This window comes from Macrobrachium nipponense, chromosome 8, assembly GCF_015104395.2.
Source record: "Macrobrachium nipponense isolate FS-2020 chromosome 8, ASM1510439v2, whole genome shotgun sequence".
Classification (NCBI taxonomy): Eukaryota; Metazoa; Arthropoda; class Malacostraca; order Decapoda; family Palaemonidae; genus Macrobrachium; species Macrobrachium nipponense.
The window spans coordinates 77,360,660-77,385,732 of record NC_087203.1 but is presented as its reverse complement, the minus strand read 5'-3'; the positions used below and the strand labels follow the sequence as shown (position 1 = coordinate 77,385,732).

At 35.4% G+C, this 25,073-nt stretch overlaps 1 protein-coding gene across 10 annotated transcripts in view; it reads right to left on the bottom strand.

Annotated features, from left to right (window-relative positions):
* Positions 1-25,073, bottom strand: part of LOC135222863 (uncharacterized) — a 511,348-nt gene that overhangs the window by 24,749 nt on the left and 461,526 nt on the right. For 5 of the 10 annotated variants that reach the window (XM_064261203.1, XM_064261201.1, XM_064261202.1 and 2 more), the window contains 3 exons: positions 8,112-8,217; positions 7,027-7,089; positions 4,137-4,270 (listed from right to left, as the gene is read on the bottom strand). In XM_064261203.1, coding sequence (XP_064117273.1) covers positions 4,137-4,270; positions 7,027-7,089; positions 8,112-8,217 — 303 coding nt within the window. Of the gene's footprint in view, positions 1-4,136; positions 4,271-4,501; positions 4,514-7,026; positions 7,090-8,111; positions 8,218-25,073 lie in introns of all 10 variants that reach the window. The other 5 variants (XM_064261207.1, XM_064261206.1, XM_064261209.1 and 2 more) reach the window with 5 other exon arrangements.

Genomic DNA, 25,073 nt, shown 5'->3' with positions numbered 1-25,073 from the left:
CATTCTTCAGCTTGTGGATTCTACTTGGAATTGAGGAACTTCTGCAATGTAGTATTTTCTGCAAAGTCTTGTATCAAATTAATCTTGTGAACCATTCTGCAATTATTTTGGAATTATTCTTCAGCTTGAGGATTCTAATTGGAATCATTCTTCAGCTTGAGGATTCTACTTGGAAGCATTCTTCAGCTTGAGGATTCTACTTGGAAGCATTCTTCAGCTTGAGGAACAATTCTGCAAAAGTCTGTACTTAGTGCTGCAATCTTGGAATCATTTTTCAGCTTGAGAAATTTCTGCAATATTTTCCTTGTATCAAATAACTCTTGTGAACCATTCTGCAATTTGGAATTCTTCAGCTGTAGTTCTGCAAAGTCTTGTATAAAATTAGTTCTGCAATTGCAATTTTGGAATTCTGCAATGTAGTCTTGTATCAAATTAATCTTGTGAGCCATTCTGTCAATTGGAATAAGAAACTTCTGCAATGTAGTCTTGTATTGAATGAATCTTGTGAAACGTGCAAGTCTGTGCTTAGTGATGCAATCTTGGAATCATTCTTCAGCTATGCTTAGAGATGCAATCTTGGAATCATTCTTCAGCTTGAGAAACTTCTGCAATATAGTCTTTTATGAAATTAATCTTGTGAACCATTCTCCAATTTTAGAATCATTCTTCTCATGGTTATTTTAGTTTTAATTAATCATAAGTATTAAGTGTTGTAACAAACACGTCACACACCCAAGTTAAATAAATTGATTTATAACTTAGTATGCTTGTTCAATGTGTTTTTTTTAACATGTTTTGCATAAATTTTTTTTAAGTAAACGGCTCCTTGTGATTTTAGTGCCCTTATGTTGGTAACCTGAATGAGTAGTCTCTTGGAATAAAAACTGACTTTCAAGTGACATTCTTGTTTGAATCTGTGTTATGACTGTATAGACATTCTTCAACTCTGGCTCCTTGAATGACTGTAGCTGCACAATTTCTGATGTTCATAATATATAATTCAATCTAAAATGCGTAGTGCAGTATGGCTGTGGCATTCTTGAACTTCGGGTGTTTGATGATTGTAGCTGAAGTGCTCATGGTGATGGTCTGCTCTGAATTATGCAGAAAAAAAATATGTATGGAATTAACGATTTTGTTGTGTGCGGCGTATTATGAATCACTAGGCATAGATGCTGTCTGCTGCTGTCTGTTGTGCTCTCTTATAAGGATTTGTATTTTCCTTGTATTTAATGAATCAATGATGGCACGTTACGTCTCTGCATATAGTAATACTGTATGGTTTAACAATTTTATTATTATGCTCTCCAGTTAAATAATTGAAATCATTCTTTGAATAGAATGTAATCAGTAATCATATTCCCTTGCTATAAAATTGTTCTAATTTTGCTATTTGTTTCATTTTCAGGAAATCTGCAGTGCTGAATGAAAGGTGGTTGAATCTAACAGTACTTTATGAAGAAGAGTGGATCGCATGATGATCATTTCCTCAATTTGTAGAAGAGTCGGGGATCCTAACAGATCAACGTTGGTTTACGGGTGAAAAACGAACAGTGTCCAGATGACAGATTTCGTTTGAATCACTTGACTAATTTTGAAAAGTCTACTTTGAAATTGACTTGAAGAATCGCGATTTTCACTGTTGAATGCTTTCCATAAAGCAGTGAATGCTTTCCATAAAAATTGTTCCAGCCTTGTCAACGAGTGTACAATAAATACTGAACACTTTTACCTCATGCAGTTTTACTTTGTTCTTCATTATGAAAATTCTGTATTATTAAAGATACATTGCACATGAACTTAATAGTGTTATCTAACGTAAAGTAAATTAATAATATTTATACAGATGTTCCAGTTAGTCAACACAAATTAGTGAACTGTATATATTGTACTATAAAGTACTTATGTAATTCACAAATACGTATTTGTGAATTACATAAGTTATATAAAAATATTTTTTAACTTACACGAAAAGTCTAATACTCTTAATTCAGTAATATGTCAAAAGATATTCCAGTTATTTAACACAATAGTGTTATCTAAAGGAAAGTAAATGAGTAATATTTAACCAGATGTTCCAATTAATTGAGACAATCTTATAGTTACAGTATATTAAAGTTACATTATATGTGAACTGTATATATTTTACTATAAAGTGCATTAATTCAATAATATTTAGAGATACGTATTTGTGAATTACATAAGTTATATAAAAATATTGGTTAACTTATACGTCAAGTCCAATACTCTTAATTCAGTAATATGTGAAAAGATATTCCGGTTATTTAACACAGAAGAAGTATTCTCCTACAAATGAACTAACTACTATTGCACCACCCTAAACATGTATAGGAACTGGCTACTGTAATAAACCTATATTAATTCATTTTACAGGTTATCAAATACCACCACATAATAAAATGCTACTGAATAAACTTATTATAGTACTACTACCCTATTTGTTTAATATTAATAATGCAATATTCCCCTATCAAGAACACCTCATATACCACACTAAAGCTTTAAAAATTAATGATGTATAATACACCTAAATACGACCACAAAAACCTTTATACGTAATAATGAAACCTAGAATAGAGCTTTTTACAATTGCTAATACAAAAGTGTCATTATAATATAATCAGTGCTACAATATGATAACGACTACTGTGTAATAAAATCAGTTGCCTCTGGTGTTCCTTACATAAAAGGAAATTATATACAATGAAAAGTAAAGGAATCATATACAGTGAAAAGAGCAGAGAGTCAAATCCAATGCCGATGGTTCCAAAAGAGCGAGAACAGGATGAAGTACCATCCGGGAACTATCCTTCATCGGAAATGTTTATGCGAGTTTACATTAATGCGAAACGCAGCTCTTCGGAAAGCCTTTTTTTCTTTCTTTGGGCTTTATAAAGGAAGCCTGCTGGCCAGATGTGGGTTTAAATATTCCTTCCTCACCACCCTCCTCCTCCTAATACCGCTACTAGTACTAGACACACTATAGGTGCCCTTCCTACCCTATACCTCTACCCGTGTCCTCGCCATTCTTTCATTCGGTCTCTAGTTTACCGCTTCTTCCTCCTAACTTCCTATGCCTCTTCCATTTAGCCTACGCCGCCTTTTTCTTCCCCACCTTCCACCTCTTCCTCCTCCTAGCCTACGCCTCCTTTTCTTCCTCTTCTTCTCACCACCACCACCACCTCCTCCTTTTCCTTCTCCTCCTAGGCCCTCCTTCCCCATCCCCCGGCCCCACTTTCTCCCCAAACCACGCTCTTAAATCCCTTCCGCACTACGGATTCCGAACAGAATTTCAACGAAGTAATGTATTTCTGACGATGGGTCTGAATATACAGAAAATAATTTCCTCGTATGAAGAAACCCTCGGGATCGAGAGGGAGCTTGTGATGGCGGTTGGTTCTCTCTTGGGCTCAGGATTCGTTTTCGAAAACATTATCCCTTGTTCCTCAATGTCTCTACAGAATGAGACTTTGTCACTTATACCTTAGTATTTTATCTTACATCTGGATTAGCTCTGAAGTATTATGTAGTATCTTTGGGAACAGCGATAAGATTTTCTTCTTTTGAAAAATTAAGAAATAATCAAATAACCCCATCTGTAAAATAAACCGTAAATGGCGAAATGGCCTTTAAAAAAATACTGGAAATGGTGATATGACCCCTTTTTGAAAAAAAAATGACATTTTTGAGTAGTGATACGACCCTTGTAATAAATGAAATGACCCATTTTCGAATCAACATTCATCTGGGCAAAAAATGTGGAAGACGAAAAACATGAAATGAAACAACCTGCATGATAAAAACGTAAACAAACAGCTTGCAAGACAAAAACAGTAAATGATCTGAGACCCTGAGAAAGAAACACTGATGCCTTTTTAAATCACAAGGAGAATAAACGCCATCTGATTCTAACATATGCAAACTATTCTAGGATATCTAGGACCCTGTTGAAGTTCCCCTAGAGCGGAAAACAAAAATAGTCAGGAGTGGCTTGGGATGACAGTGTCTGCAAGAGTAATGTCTTAGAGCGGAAAAAAAAATTTTATGGTCAGAAGTGGGTCAGGATGACGGCGATTGCAGGAGTAATGTCCATCTTAGAGCGGGAAACGCCTCACCTGGTCTGTGGTTGCCGTGCCTCCGGTCATTAGCGAACGACTGGACGATTGGCCGAGGATCGTCCGATTCGATCAAAGTCCGGTGGTCGAAATGATTGCTGGTATTCGATCCTGACTCGACAGTAGCGTGTGATCTGAAAAGTTAAGGGATAGGAATTAGTGCCACTGCTTAGGGTCTAAGGGCTCTCGATAACACAGACTGCTCAACATAAGTAAAAAAGTAAAATCAAAAGAAAATAAAGATTAAAACGAAAATGAAAAGTAATATGACAATCAAAACTACAATATAACGTCACACGGCAAATTGTTTCTTACAAAAATATGATTACAGCTTAGTTTGTGGGTGTAACAAAAATAACACTAACCTCGTAGAAGCCCTGTTCACAAAAAAAAGAAAAACGAGTGAATTAAAAATAAAATACTTCAATTACAGGAAATAAAATAAAATAAAATGAAAAAGGGGTGAAAGGAATCTATCAAAGTGTAAGAAAGAAATCAAATGGGACAGAATGATTGATTTTGTTGCCTTTGTCGACATAAAAAAAAATCGTGCAAACAAAAACATTACATCTTCTTAGTCAGTGGTTAATAAAAAGAAAGGAAAAGTCAAATATCAGTAAATTCAACGTTAAATTAGTTTCATAAGGAAGATTCTTAACTAAATTGGTTATCTTAAGTCTACGATGAAGTAAGTTCGGTGAGTCACGTTAAGCTGGGCTAAAAAAAGGGTTAGATCAGTTACATAAATGCATAGTTTCTTCCTCCCAGGAGATGAGAAGAAAGAAGGAAACTAGAAAATGAAGGTAAGTGAAAGTTCCCATAACCGAGAAACTTCGGGTTTTGTACATCCTTATCACAATCATATACGTCAACAAGACCTCCAACTTTATCTGTATTCTGAGGCAGTTTGAGTATATTCGCTAAGACGCAAGTATACAAAGTCAGTAATAAAAATTACCTGCAAAATATGAGGTACATCTCATTCCAGTTCACACATACACAAAAGAAGGAAGGCTAAAGGGCTCCTATTGCAACGCGAACTTTACAAAAGGGGAAAAATATCTATTTAAAACGTAAAAGAAAGAAGCTAACTTAATTACCCTCGGACCATTTACGACTCCGGTATATATACTGAAAACGGGGGGAAAAGTTAATAGTGTTTATCATCTCCGAAATGAAATTAAGACTTCGGCTAAATTAAATCGTGAAATTACCTTTCGTTATCATTTCGTGGCAAGGACCATAACCGCATTTTCAGCTTCACGTTAATGCAATTTTTTAATTATTGTAAATTACCTCATAGTTCAAAGGCTGGATTTCTCTCAGTTGTTAACATTATTAACAAAGTCTGTATCGCACACCTGCGTACTTCCTCCTCGTCAGTATAACGCTATTAACACAGCTACGAAGCACACACCTGCAGACTCCCTAATCAGTATTCAAGAGGGAACGACTTGCAAAATCACGAAGACGACATAAAAAGAGCAACTCTCGTTCCGAATGGGTCCATCCGCGCTTCCTACAAACGAACGCCGGCTGATTTACGAATGCATTTGGAATCTTTCAAAGAGGGCCATTACGGCGCTTTAACGGGCTCTCTCTGGCCCGGTAATTATTGTAGTTACTTCCTAATTGCTAGAACTACTGGAGAATACTTGGGCGAAGTTTTCGCTCAGAAGTCATTTCGGTTAACATATCACGGAGTAAAACGGATGTGTTCGTAGTTAGACCGTCAGAAATGTTCATTTTTTGGCTTGTGGTATTTCACACACACACACACACACACACACACACACATATATATATATTATATATATGTATGTATATGTATATAGTATATGTATATATATATATATATATATATATATATATATATATATATATATATATATATATATATATACATGCATACATATATGTATAAAGAATCACGAAAGTTTGGAACGTGATACATGCATAAATAAAGGTATAAGCCTCGTTGTTTATCTTTCCTTCGTGGCTTATACCTTTATTTTTATATGTGTGTTGTTTTTTGTTTGCTGATTTACCTTGTAAGCATTACGCCAATTCCGCAGATCATCGTCGCTTCTTAAAAGGAAAGGAATTCTCAATGCCAAATTCACATCTACCTATCTATATATTATTTCTATAAAATACATAATTTCCTCTAGGTCTAAATTAACTTTCATAATTAGCAGCAATTATCATACACTACTCTTGAATGAATCCTATACCACCATTCATTTTATTGCTGTTAGTCAAATGCACACGTATTAAAGGATAATACCAGATATTTATTCGGGTTATTGTTGATAGGGAGCAAACGTTTAAAAAAATGGGTTCTCAACCTTTTTTTTAGTTCAATCCTTCCGGCTATAACCCTACGATGAAAACTTAATATACAATATGGAATAGCGCTACAGTAGATATACACACGGTATGCATTGTAATGGCTATAAAATGCAGTTCATCATAAACTCTCTCTCTCTCTCTCTCTCTCTCTCTCTCTCTCTCTCTCTCTCTCTCTCTCTCTCATTTTTTGTCACCCATACTATAAGTACCCTATCTGTCTCTCTCTCTGACTTTCTCAGTTTTTTTCCCAAGTGCATCCCCAACCCCACCTCTCACAGTCTCTGCATTTTTTTCAATATTATCTCTCTCTCTCTCTACTCTGTATTTATTTCACCCATGTACTCTCCCTTCTCCATATACATTTTTCTCGCTCTTCTGCAATGTGTCTGTCTGTTTGTCTCCCCCACCTTCTTCAGTTATTAAAATTCCTCTTGTATTGTACTCTTGAGAACCTCTGAGGGTACAAGAACCTCCCCACCCCCAGGTTGAGAACCCTTCATAATTTTTCTTTGAGAAATGAACTCTTAAGGATAATTACGCGAAAGACCTCACGCTGTAGTCGGACAACGAAGCCGAAGTCTCGTCAAAGGATCCGGACATTCTGCATCAGAGAAACAATCGAACGAATTCAGCTGCTTTAGCTCAGTTTCTTAAATAGTTTAATATTTCAATAAAAGAAAGACATTATTGAAAATGACAATATAAATCGTATTGCGATTTTACATTCTTTATAACTTCCCAAGAATGATTTGCTTTATCTGAAATAGAAATGAAAAACATTAACATTAACAATTTACAGCATACGTCAGTTTTTCATTTAACTGAATGTTTTATCTTGATTTCCTACTTTCATGAACATTCTAATTTTCTAATGCATGAAAATTGCTATTTCTGCTTGCGTGTCTCTAGGTTTTACACTTCACATTTATATATTCTCACCAGTTAATCACATATTCACAAGCGCAGCCCCTGAAATAAGAGAAACTGATACATCACTTTTCTCCTAAATTTTCACTCACTTCCAAGTTCAAGTTCCAAACGGTCATCTCTCTCCCTCCCAAGTCTGCTCCCACCGGCGTTTTCTTTCTCTCTATTTTCTTTCTCTGCTGCAGATGTGCAACTGTTCTCTCTCTCTCTCTCTCTCTCTCTCTCTCTCTCTCTCCTCTCTCTCCTTAGCACTGTCTCAAATCAGATGCGTCTACAACAGCAATCTCCACTTTTATCCAAAATTTTCACTCACTTCCAAGTTCAAGTTCTAAACAGTCCTTTCTTTCTCTCTCAATTCAGTTATCACCAGAGTTTTCTTTCTCTTTCTCTTCATTGTCATTCTCTAAACAAAAGCAAAATTGGTTTCACCTGTTTTGCCCCCCCCCTTTCCCCCCCCTTGTTTGTTTCCCTCCTTCCCCCCCCTTCCTTCCTTCTCTTCTCCCCCTCCTTCTCCTTTCACCTCTCTCCTTTCCCTCGTCTCTCTCTCTCTCTCTCTCTCTCTCTCTCTCTCTCTCTCCCCAGCACTGTCTCATATCAGATGCGTCTACAACAGCATTCTAGCCAACATCCTATTCACATTTTTTTTCTTTTTTTTACTTTTGATCTTTTCCAGGGGGACAGACAACCTTGCCTTACCTGGAGAGTGACCTGGGCGTCTCGGAGGGCGTGGTGGTCGCAGAGAAGCTGTACATATTGGCCACACCCGAGGCTGTTGAAGAGCAGTGCATCTGGTAGATTGGTCCTGAAGAGATGGATAGAAAAGAAAGAAAGAAAGAAGGCACACACGCATGCACGCACGCCAGCTCGCACGCACGCACGCACGCACGCAAACAGGCAAATTCTAGGAGAGGCAGGCCTTGTCACCCGAGCATACAAACAGCAGGCAAAGGTGGAGAACTGCAAGCAAGCTACATCGACTTTCAGAGACAGTTTAAGAGTAACAAAAAGAAAAAGAGATAAAAGCATAGACAGAATGCGTTAGGGTAGATAATCCTATTAGGTGTTATTTTGTTACTGGCTATTGATTAATATACTCTGGATCTTCCTTAGTCTACGTAAAGGATAATGGAGATGTTATCACTCTTTCCTGTACAGAAAATGAACTAAAAAAAGAAAAATATTCATTACCTTTTTTTTGTTAGAAATGGAGATAAAAGTTAAATCTACAAAAAATGGAGATAAAAGTTAAATCTACAAGTAAATATAAAACAATATGACTGAGATTTTAATTGGTTAATGATATTTTAAATACAACATTGGTAAATAAAAAAAGTCAATAATATTATTCACATTTATCAAATGTTAACTGAGTGAGTCCGAACACCAGGCCTCCTTTTGAAATACTTGGGATAAATGGCGTTAATCTTAAATCAGAATAAAGAAATACTGAAAGCATTTTAGCCATTTTTAATTTTTTAATCATTACAGGAATACAACGCGTGTTAAAAAGAGGTCAGTATTGACTTGTTGTTAAATCAACATAATTAGCTAATGACTAACACTCATCCCAAAATTCATCATCAGAGTTAAAAACATTTCATGCTGACCTTTTTTCACTTAAAATATCTTAGTTACGATAAAGTTTTTCGTTTAAAAACCTAAAAAACAAGAACATCCTTCAAGACAGTACCACTTGATTGTCATATCTATCATCTTTGGTATCTTACCGACAAACTTTACACTAAGCAGTAAAAGCTGTGACAAAATGGAAATCCATAAATTCATATTTGTGTGACATCACCTTTCTGAATATATTTGGCCGTCAATTTTGCACGAATATAGAAACCATAGTATTCTCGTGGTGCAAAATTCGTTCGGCGTGATGCTGAAGGTTGCAAGAATGTGCTGCTGTGTGATACAGTCTTTGGTAAGATAAAAGTAAATCTCAAGAAACTCGAGGTATCTTATAAAGAAAAAACAACTCCCATAAAACAAGGCGCACCGCAAGAAAATAAACAAATCCTTCTGTGAGGAGACTCCATGCAGCCACGTCAAGTTAACTAAACTGAGCATAATAAGCCTGGATGATGATGATTATGATGGGAGATTTTGGCCTTCAGTCAAAAGGACAGATTTTATGAGCGACATAAAAAATGACATCAGGCTTTAAGGAGACAAGAAAGGGGCCGAGGAAGGAAGAGGAGGAGGAAAGGAGCAAGACAAAGGCTGAAAAAATGAGGAGTTTGTGGGGATCGCACCAGAAAGAGAGAGAGAGAGAGAGAGAGAGAGAGAGAGAGAGAGAGAGAGCAGATTTATTATATCTATTGGAATATAGGACAAGACAGAAACAATTTATATCATCATCTATGGAGACCTTACAGACCTTACATTTCGTTCGGGTTGCCCCAGGTCCCTCAGTGTGAGGCGCCTCTAATGTCTACCAGAGAGTTGCTAGTACATTTTCCGGTATATTTTGCATCTTCCAATCTTGGATGGTCTGGGATGCAGTTTAGATATTTGTCGAGCTTATTCTTAAACACATCTACGCTCACTCCTGATATATTCCTCAGATGAGCTGGCAACGCATTGAATAGACGCTGCATTATCGATGCTGGTGCGTAGTGGATTAATGTTCTGTGTGCTTTCCTTATTTTTCCTGGTATAGTTTTGGGCACTATTAATCTACCTCTGCTTGCTCTTTCTGATATTTTTAGTTCCATGATATTTTCTGTTATTCCTTCTATCTGTTTCCATGCCTGAATTATCATGTAGCGTTTTTTCTCTTTCTTAGACTATATAATTTTAAGGATTGTAGTCTTTCCCAGTAGTCTAGGTCCCTTAACTTCTTCTATTCTAGCTGTAAAGGACCTTTGTACACTCTCTATTTGTGCAATATCCTTTTGATAGTGTGGTACCATATCATATTGCAATATTCAAGTGGACTACGAACATATGTTTTATAAAGCATAATCATGTGTTCAGCTTTTCTTGTTTTGAAGTGCCGTAACAACATTCCCATTTTTGCTTTACATTTTGCCAACAGAATGGCTATTTGATCATTGCATAACATGTTCCTATTCATCATCACACCAAGGTCTTTAACTGCTTCCTTATTTGTGATTGTCTCATTATTAGGTCCCCTATATGCATATAGCTTTCCTTCTCTGTCTCCATAATTTATTGATTCAAATTTATCAGAGTTAAATACCATCCTATTTACCTCTGCCCAATCATATACTTTGTTAAGGTCTCTTTGTAGAGCGTTCCTATCTTCATCACAAGTAATTTATTTTTTTCTCTACTTATTCTTGTGTCATCAGCGAAACTACTCACTACCGAATCCTTAACATTACTGTCTATGTCTTCAATCATAATAACAAACAATATTGCAGCTAGCACCGTACCTTGTGGCACACCGGATATTACCTTGGTTTCATCCGATTTCTCATCGTTTGCAATAACTATCTGTTTTCTGTTGTGTAAAAATTCTTTTAACCATCTTCCTACTTTATCTACGATATTGTGTTTTCTAATTTTCTTTGCTAATATATTATGGTCTACTTTGTCAAAAGCTTTTTGCAAAGTCTAGATAAACCACATCTGTTTCATTTCCGCTTTTTCATATTTTTGAATATGTTCTCACGGTGGACTAACAGTTGGGTTTGTGTACTTTTTCCGGGTACGAAACCGTGTTGTCCTATATTAAACAAATTATTTTTATTAAATGTTTCATAATATTTTTCTTCATTACCCTTTCATACACTTTCATAATATGTGATGTTAGACTCACAGGCCTATAATTACTTGCCTCTAGTCTTGATCCACTTTTGAAAGTAGGGGTGATATATGCTAATTTGTGCTCATCATAAATCTTGCCTGTATCTACACTTTGTCTTAATAATATTGCAAGTGGCTTTGCGATAGAATGAACTACTTTCTTTAACAAAATAGCAGGGACTCCATCCGGCCCTGCAGCAGCTCCATTTTTAATTTCATTAATTGCCTGCACAATATCAGCTTCATTAATTTCTATGTCAGCTAAATATTCACTATTTTCGTCCCTTACTTCTATATCATTATCTTCATTCTATTCTAGGGGTGAATTCTCTCTTATATCGTTCTGCCAGTATGTTGCAAATTTCCTTTTTTTCATTCGTTAATCTCCCTTCAATTCTCAGAGGGCCTATTTCTATTCTTATATTCATCTTCCTTCGCATATGAGTATAATAGTTTGGGTTTTGCTTGATATTTAATAGGGTTTTTTTCTTCCAAGTCCCGTTTTTCATTTTCTTTTGATTGTATAATCTTTTGTTCTGCATTTTCTATCTTACTTTTTAGTTCTATAACTTTCCATGCATTTTTTTCTTTTGCAAGACCTTTTTCCACTTTCTGATTTTCTGGAACAAGATCCTTCTGTCTCTTGGTATGCATGAATGGTTTACTTTTCTTCTTCGGTATATATTTATCCACTATTTTCTCCAATATTTTATATAATATCTCCGTATTTACCCTTATGTCATCACTTACGAAAATGTTATCCCAATCTTTGTTTAATTCTTCATTAATTTCTGACCATTTTATATTTTTACTGTAGAAGTTGTATTTTCCATATCCTTCCCACTTTTTCATTTCTTGCTTATCTCTATTTTCACTTGCTTTGGAATGAACTGTTAATTCTATGACATTATGATCTGAAATACTCGCATTATAAACTATTATTTCTTTAACATAATTCATCTCGTTCACAAATACTAGTCTAAAGTATTTTCCTTTCTTGTAGGCAGGTGATTTATTTGTTGAATGTTGTATTCTAGTAGCATATCTAATAGCTTTTCAAATTGCCTCTTATCTTCTGCACTACTATTACTCTCTTTTTTATATGTATAAGTACAACCACAGTCTCCTATTCGTTCTTCCATTCTACGAAAGGAAAGTTGAAGTCACCAGATAGGAGAATAGTCAGTCCTTGTGATTTCTACATATATCATCCAATTTTTCAATTATTAAGTCAAACTCTTTAGTATTAGGAGGTCTATATATTACTATGTTCATCAATTTTTCAGATTCAAATTCTACCGCTATTAGTTCACATTCTGAGTTACTATATTTCTCATATATTTTTCCTTGTTTTTTGTCTTTCCCATATTGCGGTTCCCCCTTGATTCCTATTTTTTCTATCTGATCTATAAGTTTGGAACCCTTTTATTTGATCATCATTCCCAGTCTCTTGGGAATACCAGGTTTCACTTATATTCATTATATCTATTTTCTTTTCATTTTGGGTTAGAGAGAGAGAGAGAGAGAGAGAGAGAGAGAGAGAGAGAGAGAGAGAGAGCAGATTTATTGTATCTATTGGAATATAGGACAAGACAGAAACAATTTATATCATCATCATCTATGAAGAGAGAGGAGAGAGAAGGAGAGAGAGAGAGAGAGGAGAGAGAGAGAGAGACGAGAGCAAATTTATTATATCTATTGGAATATAGGACAAGACAGAAACAATTTATATCATCATCTATGGAGAGAGAGAGAGAGAGAGAGAGAGAGAGAGAGAGAGAGAGAGAGAGAGAGAGAGATACAGCAGATTTATATCTATTGGAATATAGGACAAAACAGAAACAATTTATATCATCATCTATGGAGAGAGAGAGAGAGAGAGAGAGAGAGAGAGAGAGAGAGAGAGAGAGAGAGAGCAAATTTATTATATCTATTGGAATATAGGACAAGACTGAAACAATTTATATCATCATCTATGGAGAGAGAGAGAGAGAGAGAGAGAGAGAGAGAGAGAGAGAGAGAGAGAGAGAGAGAGAGGCTGGTGGGCATGGGAATGTGTCCCACATGAAGCCTCTGAAGCCAAAAGAGTGAATGGAAGAGAATGGGTTCTTTCCAATTCAGCCTGGAGAAGAAGCGTAGGAGCCTCAATCATTCACTGTCTACAAATTGACAAATATATCTCTTCAGGAAGAAGACGCCAAGGGGGATGGATCATCATAAATTACTCCCTAATAATTACGGACCGTTCCCTCGAGATGGCGCCATTAACGAGGCTTCATTTGTATCTTGCAATTGCTAATTCCCTGGATGGCGATACCTGTTTTCTTGCTTTTAATATTTCAGTATGTTTCTTGGTTTTTCATCTGTAAATTTTCAGTTTTTGTCCATTAATCTATCTTCCTGTACACATATATGTATATATACATATGTGTAAGGCGTGTGAATAAGCACACAGCATGTAACTAATTTTTATTTTCTCGAGTATCTAATATTCTTGGAAAACATTCCATCGGAAACATTAATACAAATTTGTTGATGTAATAAAATCTTTCCCTTTGTGCTAAGATTCAAACCGATGTTGCGAGGAGCATTTGTTTAATATCATACTCTCATACTGTAAAGGATAAGAACATGATTCAACTCCAACGCATAAACTGTATCTGCCGAATTCTGAAACATTTTGCTTGAATTACAAGAATCGTCCTTACTATGGTAATATGATATTATGTGCATTACTTCTATTTTTCTGGCTTGAACACAGAATCTACTGTTCATATTCACCAGATCTGTATAGATATCGGCTAGCATTCAGTGAACTCTCAATTTCTCAAGTTTTCCACTGAAAGCCCTCGATCAGAGTTCAGGAACGAAAGAGGTTCTAACCTTCATGACAGGGTTCGGGCCATGTTTAGAGTGAGCCAATTTTCGGCACAATATTGCCCCAGCTATTTCGAAGGATAAGGATTTATTTTAACTCATACATCCATTTTTGATCAAACTCGGAATCATTTCACTATAACTAAAATCCTCCCATTTCCTTTCTGGTAACATGATGATAGGCATTTCTTTTTTTATCCTTTTGGTTAAAATATATGGGGCTTACAGATTCAAATTCTCGAGAGCTATGTAAATACAGTGGCCGACGTGCACGGGACTCTCAACTTCTTGATCCCCTAATATTTTTGGATACGGAACCTGGGTTAGGAGGAGCAGCTGTTCAGCACCATATCACCCACGCTAAAAGGGATCCAGTAGGTAACGTAACCAAAAATATTGATGATTCAGGAAGTCAAGCCTTCAATGCATTCTGGCCATTGTACACAAATCTCACGGGTTTAACCTGAAAACTGCATATATTTCAAATGATCAGAAAAAAAGTCCTTACCATCACGTTATAAGAGTGAGAATGGATATATTTTTTTCTATGTTCATGTAAAATGTACCTGAATTTGAGTGATGTATGGATTAGCTAAAATAAATTCCTACCCTTCTCAACAGCCTGGACAGCATTGCGCTGATCAGTAGCTGCTGCTAACCCAGGTTCGAGTCCTGACGAAGTTGGAATGGTTCTTCATTTCATTCTCTAACTCGGATTGAAGGATCTCCGAGGAAAACTTATTAAAATATAAAATATGTCTAGTAATCGAAGAGTTGAGAGTTTATTGCATGCTAATCAATAACCTTACATGGATGTAGTGAATATAGCGCGTAGTTTTCACTCAAGTAAAATTAATCTGAAACCTACAGATATAATATGAGAGTTTGAGAAGAGAAATTCTTATCCTATACAGCATAGGTAGAATGACGATGAAAATATGCTCGTAATCAGGGTGAGAATCTTGACATGAAGGGAGAGTTTTTATCTTAAAATTCGGATTACAGGTTTCCAGTAAAACCTTATCCAAAAATATTTGGGATACTTTGAGATGTGAATATGTCATTGCACAAATGTACATCTGAGATGAAATAAAAGTTTCATCCTTTGTGATAGCAAGGGTGTTAAGGTGCTGAACAGCTGCTCCTCCTAACCCAGGTTCGAATCCCAAATTATGATTCCAGATGTGCAATGGGATACCTATTCAAAACTATCATGAATCGAAAGTTAATAATTCATTGCGTATGAATGAGAGATTGAGTGGCTGACCTGGATGTGTAAGGTACTCTCGAAGAAGGAAAGGTTACAAAGAATGACCGAGAGGCAAGGTTCCAAAGGTACTCCCCAAGCGTAACAACATTTAATTTCCTGAAAACTACAAGAAAGAATGTGACTGAGATAGTAAGGCACATGACTGAAGGTTATGAGAAAACTGAGTGTATAGGGATGCAGAAAGTGGCATACATGGACCTAGAAAAAGCTCATGACAGCAATGACAGAGAGGCGAGATGAGAGGTGTCGAGTATATAAGCCATTGAAGGTGATTAAAGCAAAGCATATGTCGGAAATTTTGATGGAAGGGAGGCCCATTTTGGTGTAAAAGTAGTTCTAAGACTATGACTACTCAATGCATTTATGGATGGAACAGAAATGCATTATGTCTGATAGACAACATCTGATTTAGTTGCAAAGTTGTAAGAGAAGGTTTATAGTTGATGAGAAATAAAAGGGTATATGGGAATCAATAAAACTAGTAATAACTGTAAACTTGGATGGATAAAGAATGGAAATAGTAATGTTTAGGCATCTGAGAGTAAATTACACAATCTCAAAAGCTGATGGTAGGATGAGATAAGAGGCGAGTTGCAGATTAAACGAAGCAAAGAGGGTGGCTGGGTGTAAGATTTTTTTTTTTTTTTTTTTTTTGGAAGAAAGTGGAGTTGTGGAAGCCAATTTGGAAAGTATGAAAGGACTGTTTATCCAACACGGTTTTATGGAAGAGCCGTGCGGATGCAGCATGCAAATGTAAGCAAAACGCTGAAGTTGCGAGGAAAGAGGAGAGAGATCTAAGTAGTTCTTGATTAATAGAAAGGGGCCTAAGAAGCGGTTGCGAAGCAGGGGTGACTGGCATAATGCATGTGTGGATAGCGTCATGATGATTATATGATTTTTGTATATGTGCAAAGCGGCTATCTAGCAGTGGGTGCATATGTCAGAAGGGACTCAACCTGTATTTAGATGTTAAAGTAGCACAAGCAATGCTGTTAATTTTTTTTTTTTTTTTTTTTGAGCGAAGGAACTAACATATAGTTATTTGCCGCCAGGCAGATGTTATCATCCCTGTCTTCTTCAATTGCATATACATTATACCAAGGTATTAGCATCGCAAATCATTGCTATAAGTGCTTTGTCTCCTGAATATAAAGCTATTTCAATTTTAATCGTTTAATTAATCATTTTGATATTCCAACATCGTATAATACACATAGATAATAAGCTGGATGGAGGTTATGCATTTACCAGTGTCTGTCTGTCCCTAAGGTATCTTTTAAAGTTACTGATAGATTTCTAAGGAATTTCGTGAAGTTTTAGACGATGGGCCAAGAAGAATTTTGATTCTTGAGAAGTATCTTCAGTCAGATGCAGGTCGAGGATGTTATTTCTATATCTTCTAAACGACCTAAATGTTGTTAGAAGGTTGGGTGGGAGTTAAGTTACGAAGAGTACTTGTTACTGGATTTCACTGCAATGTGGAGAGACTAGGTATGGGCATAAGAAAAAGTTGATTAGATTTTGGAAGGGATGTCAATCCTAATGCTGACCCCTGAGAGAGAGAGAGAGAGAGAGAGAGAGAGAGAGAGAGAGAGAGAGAGAGAGAGTGCTATCTAAGGAGGCTGTTGTATGGAAGCATGAAAGGAAGTGTCCCGCATATTCGACCACAAGTGTGGATGATAGCCAATGGTTCTGTGCAAGGTGAATGCCACTACATTAAAAAAAAAATTTGTAACAAACAGTTAACCGATCTTTAGAGCCCGATCCGATAGACAACTGGTCAATAGGAGGCCCCCAAGCAAACAGCAGTAGTAAGTAGTTACAAAATAAAAGTAACACCTAGTATATGGATGATTGAGTACTAAACTCGATATAAAATGTTTGTACATTTAAACGATTTTCATTTCGAGTCTTCCTCGCAATATATTTAATACATATCAAAACATTACATTCCAATTTATCTTTCCTTATATCTTAACCAAACGAATACGTTAGCTTTATTACATAATTCAACCTACTCGGTTGCATCTGTAACTCTTGTACCTGACTCTGCACTGAATGTCTTCCTTACTGTCATAATGAGGTCAGAGACGAACTGTCTTATCATGGAGTCTCGTCTTGAGAAGATAAAAAAAAGGGGCCATGCAAACATGATAGCGTGTTTGTTAAGGGAGCTCAAAGGATGTAATGCTTTTACTGAATACAATTCGAGTCTCATTGCATGCAAGGAACTGGGCGATCTCACAAACTGTCCTTGTTATTGCCTTAATGTCTTTGTTTCTTTCAGCTGTGCTTTTTTTGTATCTTTATGCATTTTGAGTTCTCAAAGGGTTCTCCATTCATACGATGTGAGTATTTCCTTTATATTTGGTTGTAGTTGTGGTTGCAGATTTCTTGCGCTCGTCTACATGCCAATTGATGTGCCTTGTACTAGTTATGAATTATAACTACTATATGGTATATGAAATAAACGAATATAAAACTTATATACTTTGGATACTGAAAGGAAAGTCTGCTAAACAGTACATGAAAGAAAGAGGAGAATGGTTTTATACTTGTGCCGAAATTAATGTGTATTATGTGGCTTTACATGAGTGAAAGTCTGAACGAAATTAATGTGTATTATGGCTTTACAAGAATGAACTGTCTGAAAACGATGATTTAGTAGATTCATTACTTTTCAATCAACAGCAGAAGTCTGAATAACGTAATGACTGGTATTTAATCCATCGGCGTTTTAACTACTTTAAAAGTATTATAAAAATAAAAACGTAAGTAAAATGATTTTTTTTTCTTTCGTTTAACTCTGCAACTTCTTATTTCTCGAAAAGGGCCCTTCCACGCAGCAGCAGTGGCATGGATCCGGCCACTAACGAGTTTCTCTGGGTCATTACGTAAATGCAAAGAGGCTGTTAGTGGCAAATGCAAGAATGCTGTTGGGGAAATGAAGAAAGGCTGTTACTGCAACTCACATCCTGTTAATTAACAGGGACAGGAGTCCACTTCTTGGGTTTCTTTTTGCAGTGTTGCTGGAAGTGGCATCAAGCAATGGAAGTTAGTAGGTACAGCACATATAGCTGTGTGTAGTGCGCGGAGTTTTTGTGCTTCAGAGATGGTTTGGTGGCAGGCCGTCTGCATGCCACTTACATAATTCATAAGTGCGTGGGCCATATATATGAGCGTACACACACATTAAATAATATGTATATGTATATATATATATATATATATATATATATATATATATAAACATATATAATGTGTGTGAGAGGCTCATATATATATGTGTATATATATATATATATATATATATATATATATATATATATATAGTGTGTGTGTGTGTGTGAAACGTAATTTAGAAGAACACCCCCCCACCATATCACTTTATCGTTTGCCTTTGCACCAACGTATAATATGGGCGAGGGTTGGGGTGGGGGGGGGGGGGGGTCGGCGTTTTGCTTTTGTGCCTACGACGTCTGGCTTTTTTCAACTGTCCCCCAGTCTAATTATTGCCATGCAGTTACCGGCCTAATTACTTCCAAACAACTTCACGTTTGCAACCACCACTGCTAACCCAATTTCCAACGACATCGTGGAAAAAGGAACCCAGCAAGTGGACCCAGTGTCCTTGTTGATTAACAGAACGTCAACTGCGGTAACAGCCTTCTGCACTTCCCCAACAGTATTCTTGCATTTGCCAACGAAAGCCACTCTGTATTTACGGGAATAATCCAAAGAAACTCCTTAGTGGCGGGGTCCGAATCACTTATATTTTGTTGTTTCTCCTTGCGAAATAAGAATCTGTAATAGACTGAATAACAAGAACTGGCAATATACAACACCACTAGCAACGACAACAATGAAGAGGAGAAAGGGGAACAACTACATGACCTCTGATATGAAAACATATGAATGGCATCAATCTGTGTCGCAAAATGTCAGGGAAATGGATGCACTTTATTAGCCTCACACAGGAATTACGCAAAAACCGCACGATCATGAATGGATGTTATTCTTTCATACAGTGCATCAGGATGAAAAAATATATGTTCTTCCTAAAGAATAACCAACGGGAATTGCTAACTAGTAGAAAATACTGCCGCCAATGCGGAACCAGAGGAATTTATTTCTGGGGATTATAAATTAATTTCTCGATTTAATGTGGTTCGGATCTCACAATAAGCTGTAGGTCCCGTTTCCAAGCAACAAATCGGTTCCTACCCACGTAATTCAAAACCAAATCATGCGGGCCAGCCCTAGGAGAGCTTTTATCAGCTCGGTGGTCTGTTTAAACTAAGATACACTTAATTTAACTAGAAGAATGGGTACCAGTGTGTCTTTATTAGCATTACTATTAATTTGTTCCTGGACGGAGAAGAATTTCTCTTAAAAAAATAATAGTTTTTTTAATATTTTTCGTTACTATCTCGATCCAAGATGACGGATGAATATATTAAGAGGCTAATGAGATGATGAGAAAAGTTAAAAGTATGGAAATTATAGTCATATTCTCTCTCTCTTGTTATCATGAAAAGGGAGCAGGTCTCTAACCAAAGGAAGCTGTGATACGAGATTCTGTACATCTACAACATAACCTTTGTGGTTATATTTCCAAGATATTTCTAAAACCAGAAAGTCACGTCTGTTTTTAGTATCCTTATACATTCCACGAGAGAAATATGTCAATAAATGAGGAAAATTAATGTAATAAACACAAATATTTAAATTACAAGCATCTAAATTATATGGATTCAAATCTTAAAAGGTCTCTGATACGAGGATTCAATTCTTTACATAACAGTAACATGCTAAATAAAGTGGTTATTGATATTAATTATGCAATCGATCTTTATTAGTAATAAACACACAAGTTCTAATATAAACATAATATCTACTCAGCTTAAAAATCATCCATGACTGAGTCATTTGCATTTTATTTTTCTTTTCGACAACGAAAACAGATGCAAATTAATCTATTATGCTTTTAATAAACAAAGCGCAGATCCTCTACTGAGGATTAACTATGGAGGAAATATTGGTAATGGAAGTTTCAAGATTTAATTTAAAAAAAACAAGAAATGATACAAGTCCACGCAGATCCTCCCATAAGGAATCAGTACGAAGGAAATTCCTGGTACTTTCCTTTCTCTACCGTTGGAAACGATGACACTCTAATTTTGTGAAGGTTGCAGTTTGTTCATTAGTAAATAAGAGACAAAAGCCACAAGCCCTCCGAAGACAAGGTTGCTTTTAAAAACAGAAACAAAGAAAAAGAAGCAGACTCCTCGAAAATGCCGAAATTAAATTTGATTCCAATTAACGCCCAATTAAAGCGAATCCTTAATTGAAAGGCTCATGTGCTCATGAGCCCCGGCTCTGGCAGCGCATTCCATTTGACTTGGATGGAATCCAGATACGTTTCTCTCATAAAGGAGATAATTAGTTGCACATCTTGCTCCAGGCTTTAAAGTATTGATCAGCTTTTGGAAGGAGGAGGGAGAAGAAGGAAGAAGGAAGGAAGAAGGAAGGAGGAAGAGGAAGGAAGAAGAAGGAAGAGGTAGGAAGTAGACGACAGAGGAGAGGGAGGAAGTTGGATGAAGAAAGAAAGAAAGAGGAATATGGGTTTAGGAATATGGGTTGAGTAGAAATTAGTCTAGAATGCTTTTTGAAGGGAGAAAGACAGAGAGGAAAAATATGTCAAATACAATGGAGTATTTTAAAGGAAATAAAAACGTCAATACAATGGAGATAGGTAACAAAGAGTCGAACAACGCAAGTGGTAAATAAAGTTACGTTCGTTAATCATCATGAACATAATTTCAAGTGGAACACGACAAAATAAGACCATTAACGTGATTAAGGAACATCCACAGAGCGCCACATGAGCTAAGAAAACGCTGATAAAATCAATCTAAATTATTACACCCATATATATATATATATATATATATATATATATATATAATATATATATATATATATATACATATGATATATATTAATAATACTTATATATATATATATATATTATATGTATATATAATGTATATATATATATATATATATATAATATATATATATATATATAGTTATATATTATATTATCTATATATATTATATATGTATATATATATTATATATATTATATAATATTATATAATATTATCAATATATATATATATATATATATATAAGGGAAATAGTGAATATTTAGATTGATTTTTATCAGCGTTTTCTTAGCCCATGTGGCGCTCTTTGGAGGTTCCTTGATCACGTTAATGGTTCCTTATTTTGTCGTGTTCCACTTGAAATTATGTTCATGATGATTAACGATAGTAACTTTATTTACCACTTGCGTTGTATGACTCTTTTCCTTTTTTCCTTAATACTCCATTGTATTGACGATAGTTTTCTTATCTCTGTCTTTCTCCCTTCAAAAGAATTCTAGACTAATTTCTATTCAACTCATATTCCTAAAACCCTATTCCTCTTTCTTTCTTTCTTCATCCAACTTCCACCCTCTCCTCTGTCGTTCTACTTCTACCTCTTCCTCCTTCCTTCTTCCTTATATATATATATATATATATAATATATATATATATATATATATATCATATATATAGTACATTAATATATATACATATACATTATTATATAATAATTTTGTATATGTATATACATTATGTATACGTATACATTCTATCTAATATTAGATTATAATATCTTATATATATCTTATATATACTATATATCTATCTTATATATATATATATATATATATATATATATATCTAGAAATATATATATTATATATCTATATATATATATTATATATATATATATATATATATATATTATATATATATATATATATATATATATATATATAATATATATAATATTTATATGATCACAACCCTAACCCAAATGAAAGAGGAGATGCAAGCCTCGGATCAAAGAGATTGTCATGCAACAAACTTTCAGCAGACATTAGGGGTCTCCAGGGTACAGCGGGCGATCACCATGAGTACCGGGAGCTCCTTTAGTGAGGGAGTGAGTACAAGGACCAGAGTCAGCTTCTTCTTGCACCGAAGAAAGTTCTCGAGGAAGAGGATGAAGCGGTTCCTCAGAATGGCCAAAGCGAAACCCGCGATAAAAGTTTACGGAAGTGAGTGAATACTACTGGAAGTATTTTGCTTTGATACATAAAGATATTTGAACAGCAGGACTTGTGTCTGGTTTAAAAAAAAAGGTGTCCTTGAGAGCTTAATTATGAACTCAAAAGGAAAAGGAAAACTTTTGAGATGGGCATGAATGCAGTTCATATGAAGGGGAATAGACAAACTCAGTTTGGTGGACAATGAAGATTTAGAGTTTTGACTGGACTGAGATGACAAAAATGAAATCTACGTGGAATGGTCTGGTGTGAATGGCAGTGGGTTACAATAAGACCCAAGGATCAACAAGCTGAGCAATGTAATATATACAGCGGCAAGACGAACTACAACAGTCTACTTTGTGCCGGAGGGAAAGTGGAAGTTGAGTGGTAAAGTGCTGGGAATTATCCTCTACAACGGAAAAGTGACCAAAGTTGAGTAAGGCGCTGAGTCTTCCGGGAAAAAGAAACAGGGATAAAACGGCGCCTAAAAGAGAAACGTTGAAAAATTATTAATCTGTGAATAACAGGGATAAACAATAAACAAAGCTCGAAATTCTCACAGTTTATTTTTTTCTGTTCAGAGGGGACGGGATTGCCAGTTTGATTCCTTTTATATACGACGGGAAAACTGGAGCAGTTAGAGGTTTCCATAATTTGGCAGCAGATAATGAAAAAATAGACATGCCATGAAATATGCAGACGGAAACTTACGGATACAACGGAAAACGTAATGGAATGTTTATAAAGTGAAATAGAGATATATGCATCATTACTTATGCAAATCGGCGGAGAGAATTAAAAACTAAATTCAGAAGAGAGAAGAGAAACAGCTCAGGCTCCTGACAGGTAATTACCGAAGAGAATTTAAGGCCGCTAAGTTGGGCGTTATCAAGGGGCGGAGTTACACAAGGCTTCCGTTATGCTATCGACCTGTGTAACAAAAAGCAATGTTTTTTTTATCTATATTGGCAATATTAAAGCTGCACGTTTGGTTAAATGTAACAAAAGTATGAACACGAACGACAAAAGCTACAATTAATACGAGGTACTTGCTGCAAAGTTTGACAGCACGATTCAAAGATGCTAGGAAACGCGTTCGTCTGACCAACTTTTTTCAAAGATGCTAGGAAACGTGTTCTTCTAACGTAGGTTTTTAAAGATAATATTTCACCTCAATTCATGACAGAATTGCAGTCGTCATTACTCACAAAGATGGTCTCACTTGAGCAGAGCATGCTCACGTGAGCCCGTCTTCCGTCAATATTTACGTTGATGACAGGATTATAGACTTTCAATCTTGCAAAGATAGCGTCACACGAGGTGAAACGAGGGATCGTTGGCCTATATTTACTCCATTAATCGTTCAAGTTTGTAAAGGAAGTGTCACACGAATTGGAACATTCGTTTGTGACCGTCTGTAGTTAATATTCCTCCCAAACTGAATACCAAACTGTAGGCATTGAAATTCGTGAAGATCGCTCCAGTTCGCTCGATCTTGTCTTTAATAATTTTTCAATATGGATGACTAAGCATACGCGGTGTCACACGAGTACAAATGTTCTTGTTAGCCAGTCTCTAGCCAACATATCTGCCGAATTGCTGACAAAATTGCAGCCATTCCAGATCGTAAACTTAGTGTAACGCGGAGCAAAAGATACATGCGAGTCACCGACTTCGCGTGAGAACCATATTTTCATATTTTTAATTTTCCTAAACTTATGGTTAAAATTATTACCACCATTTTTCACCAAACTGCATAACAAAGAATGACAAATATTGGTAAACGTGGGTCATAAGTAATTGATAAACAATATACATTAAAGGCTTTATTATGTTATACTTCAAGAAATAATTCTCCCTTTATTATTTCATGTTACTGAATCACTGTTGTAGAAAGGCAAATCAATAATAATAATAATAATAATAATAATAATAATAATAATAATAATAATAATAATAATAATAATAATGATATTATACATTATTATTTTTATTATTATTATTATTATTATTATTATTATTATTATTATTGGTAGAAGACCCTCTTTTAGGCAAATACTGTTAAAAAGAATGGCAGAATTAAGCGAGTTTGATTTTATATATTGTTTTTTCTATTTTCCTTACAATTCGCTTCTCAGTAACTGTTTCTGAGTAACTGACCAATATTCATATTGGGAATTTTCAAAAATCATAAATGCTGAAGGTAATCTTTTATTGACCTGGGACGGAATAATACCAGCACTGACGACGACCCCTGCTTGACCTGGACCTGATATCCTGTTCCAATAAAAGATTACCTTCAGCATTTATGATTTTTGAAAATTCCCAATATGAATATTGGTCAGTTACTCAGAAACAGTTACTGAGAAGCGAATTGTAAGGAAAATAGAAAAAAACATATATAAAATCAACTCGCTTAATTCTGCCATTCTTTTTAACAGTATTATTATTATTATTATTATATTATTATTATTAATTATTATTATTATTATTATTATTATTATTATTATTATTATTATTATTAATATTATTATTAAACAAGAAACCATTGAGATATAGTGAATTCATCAGA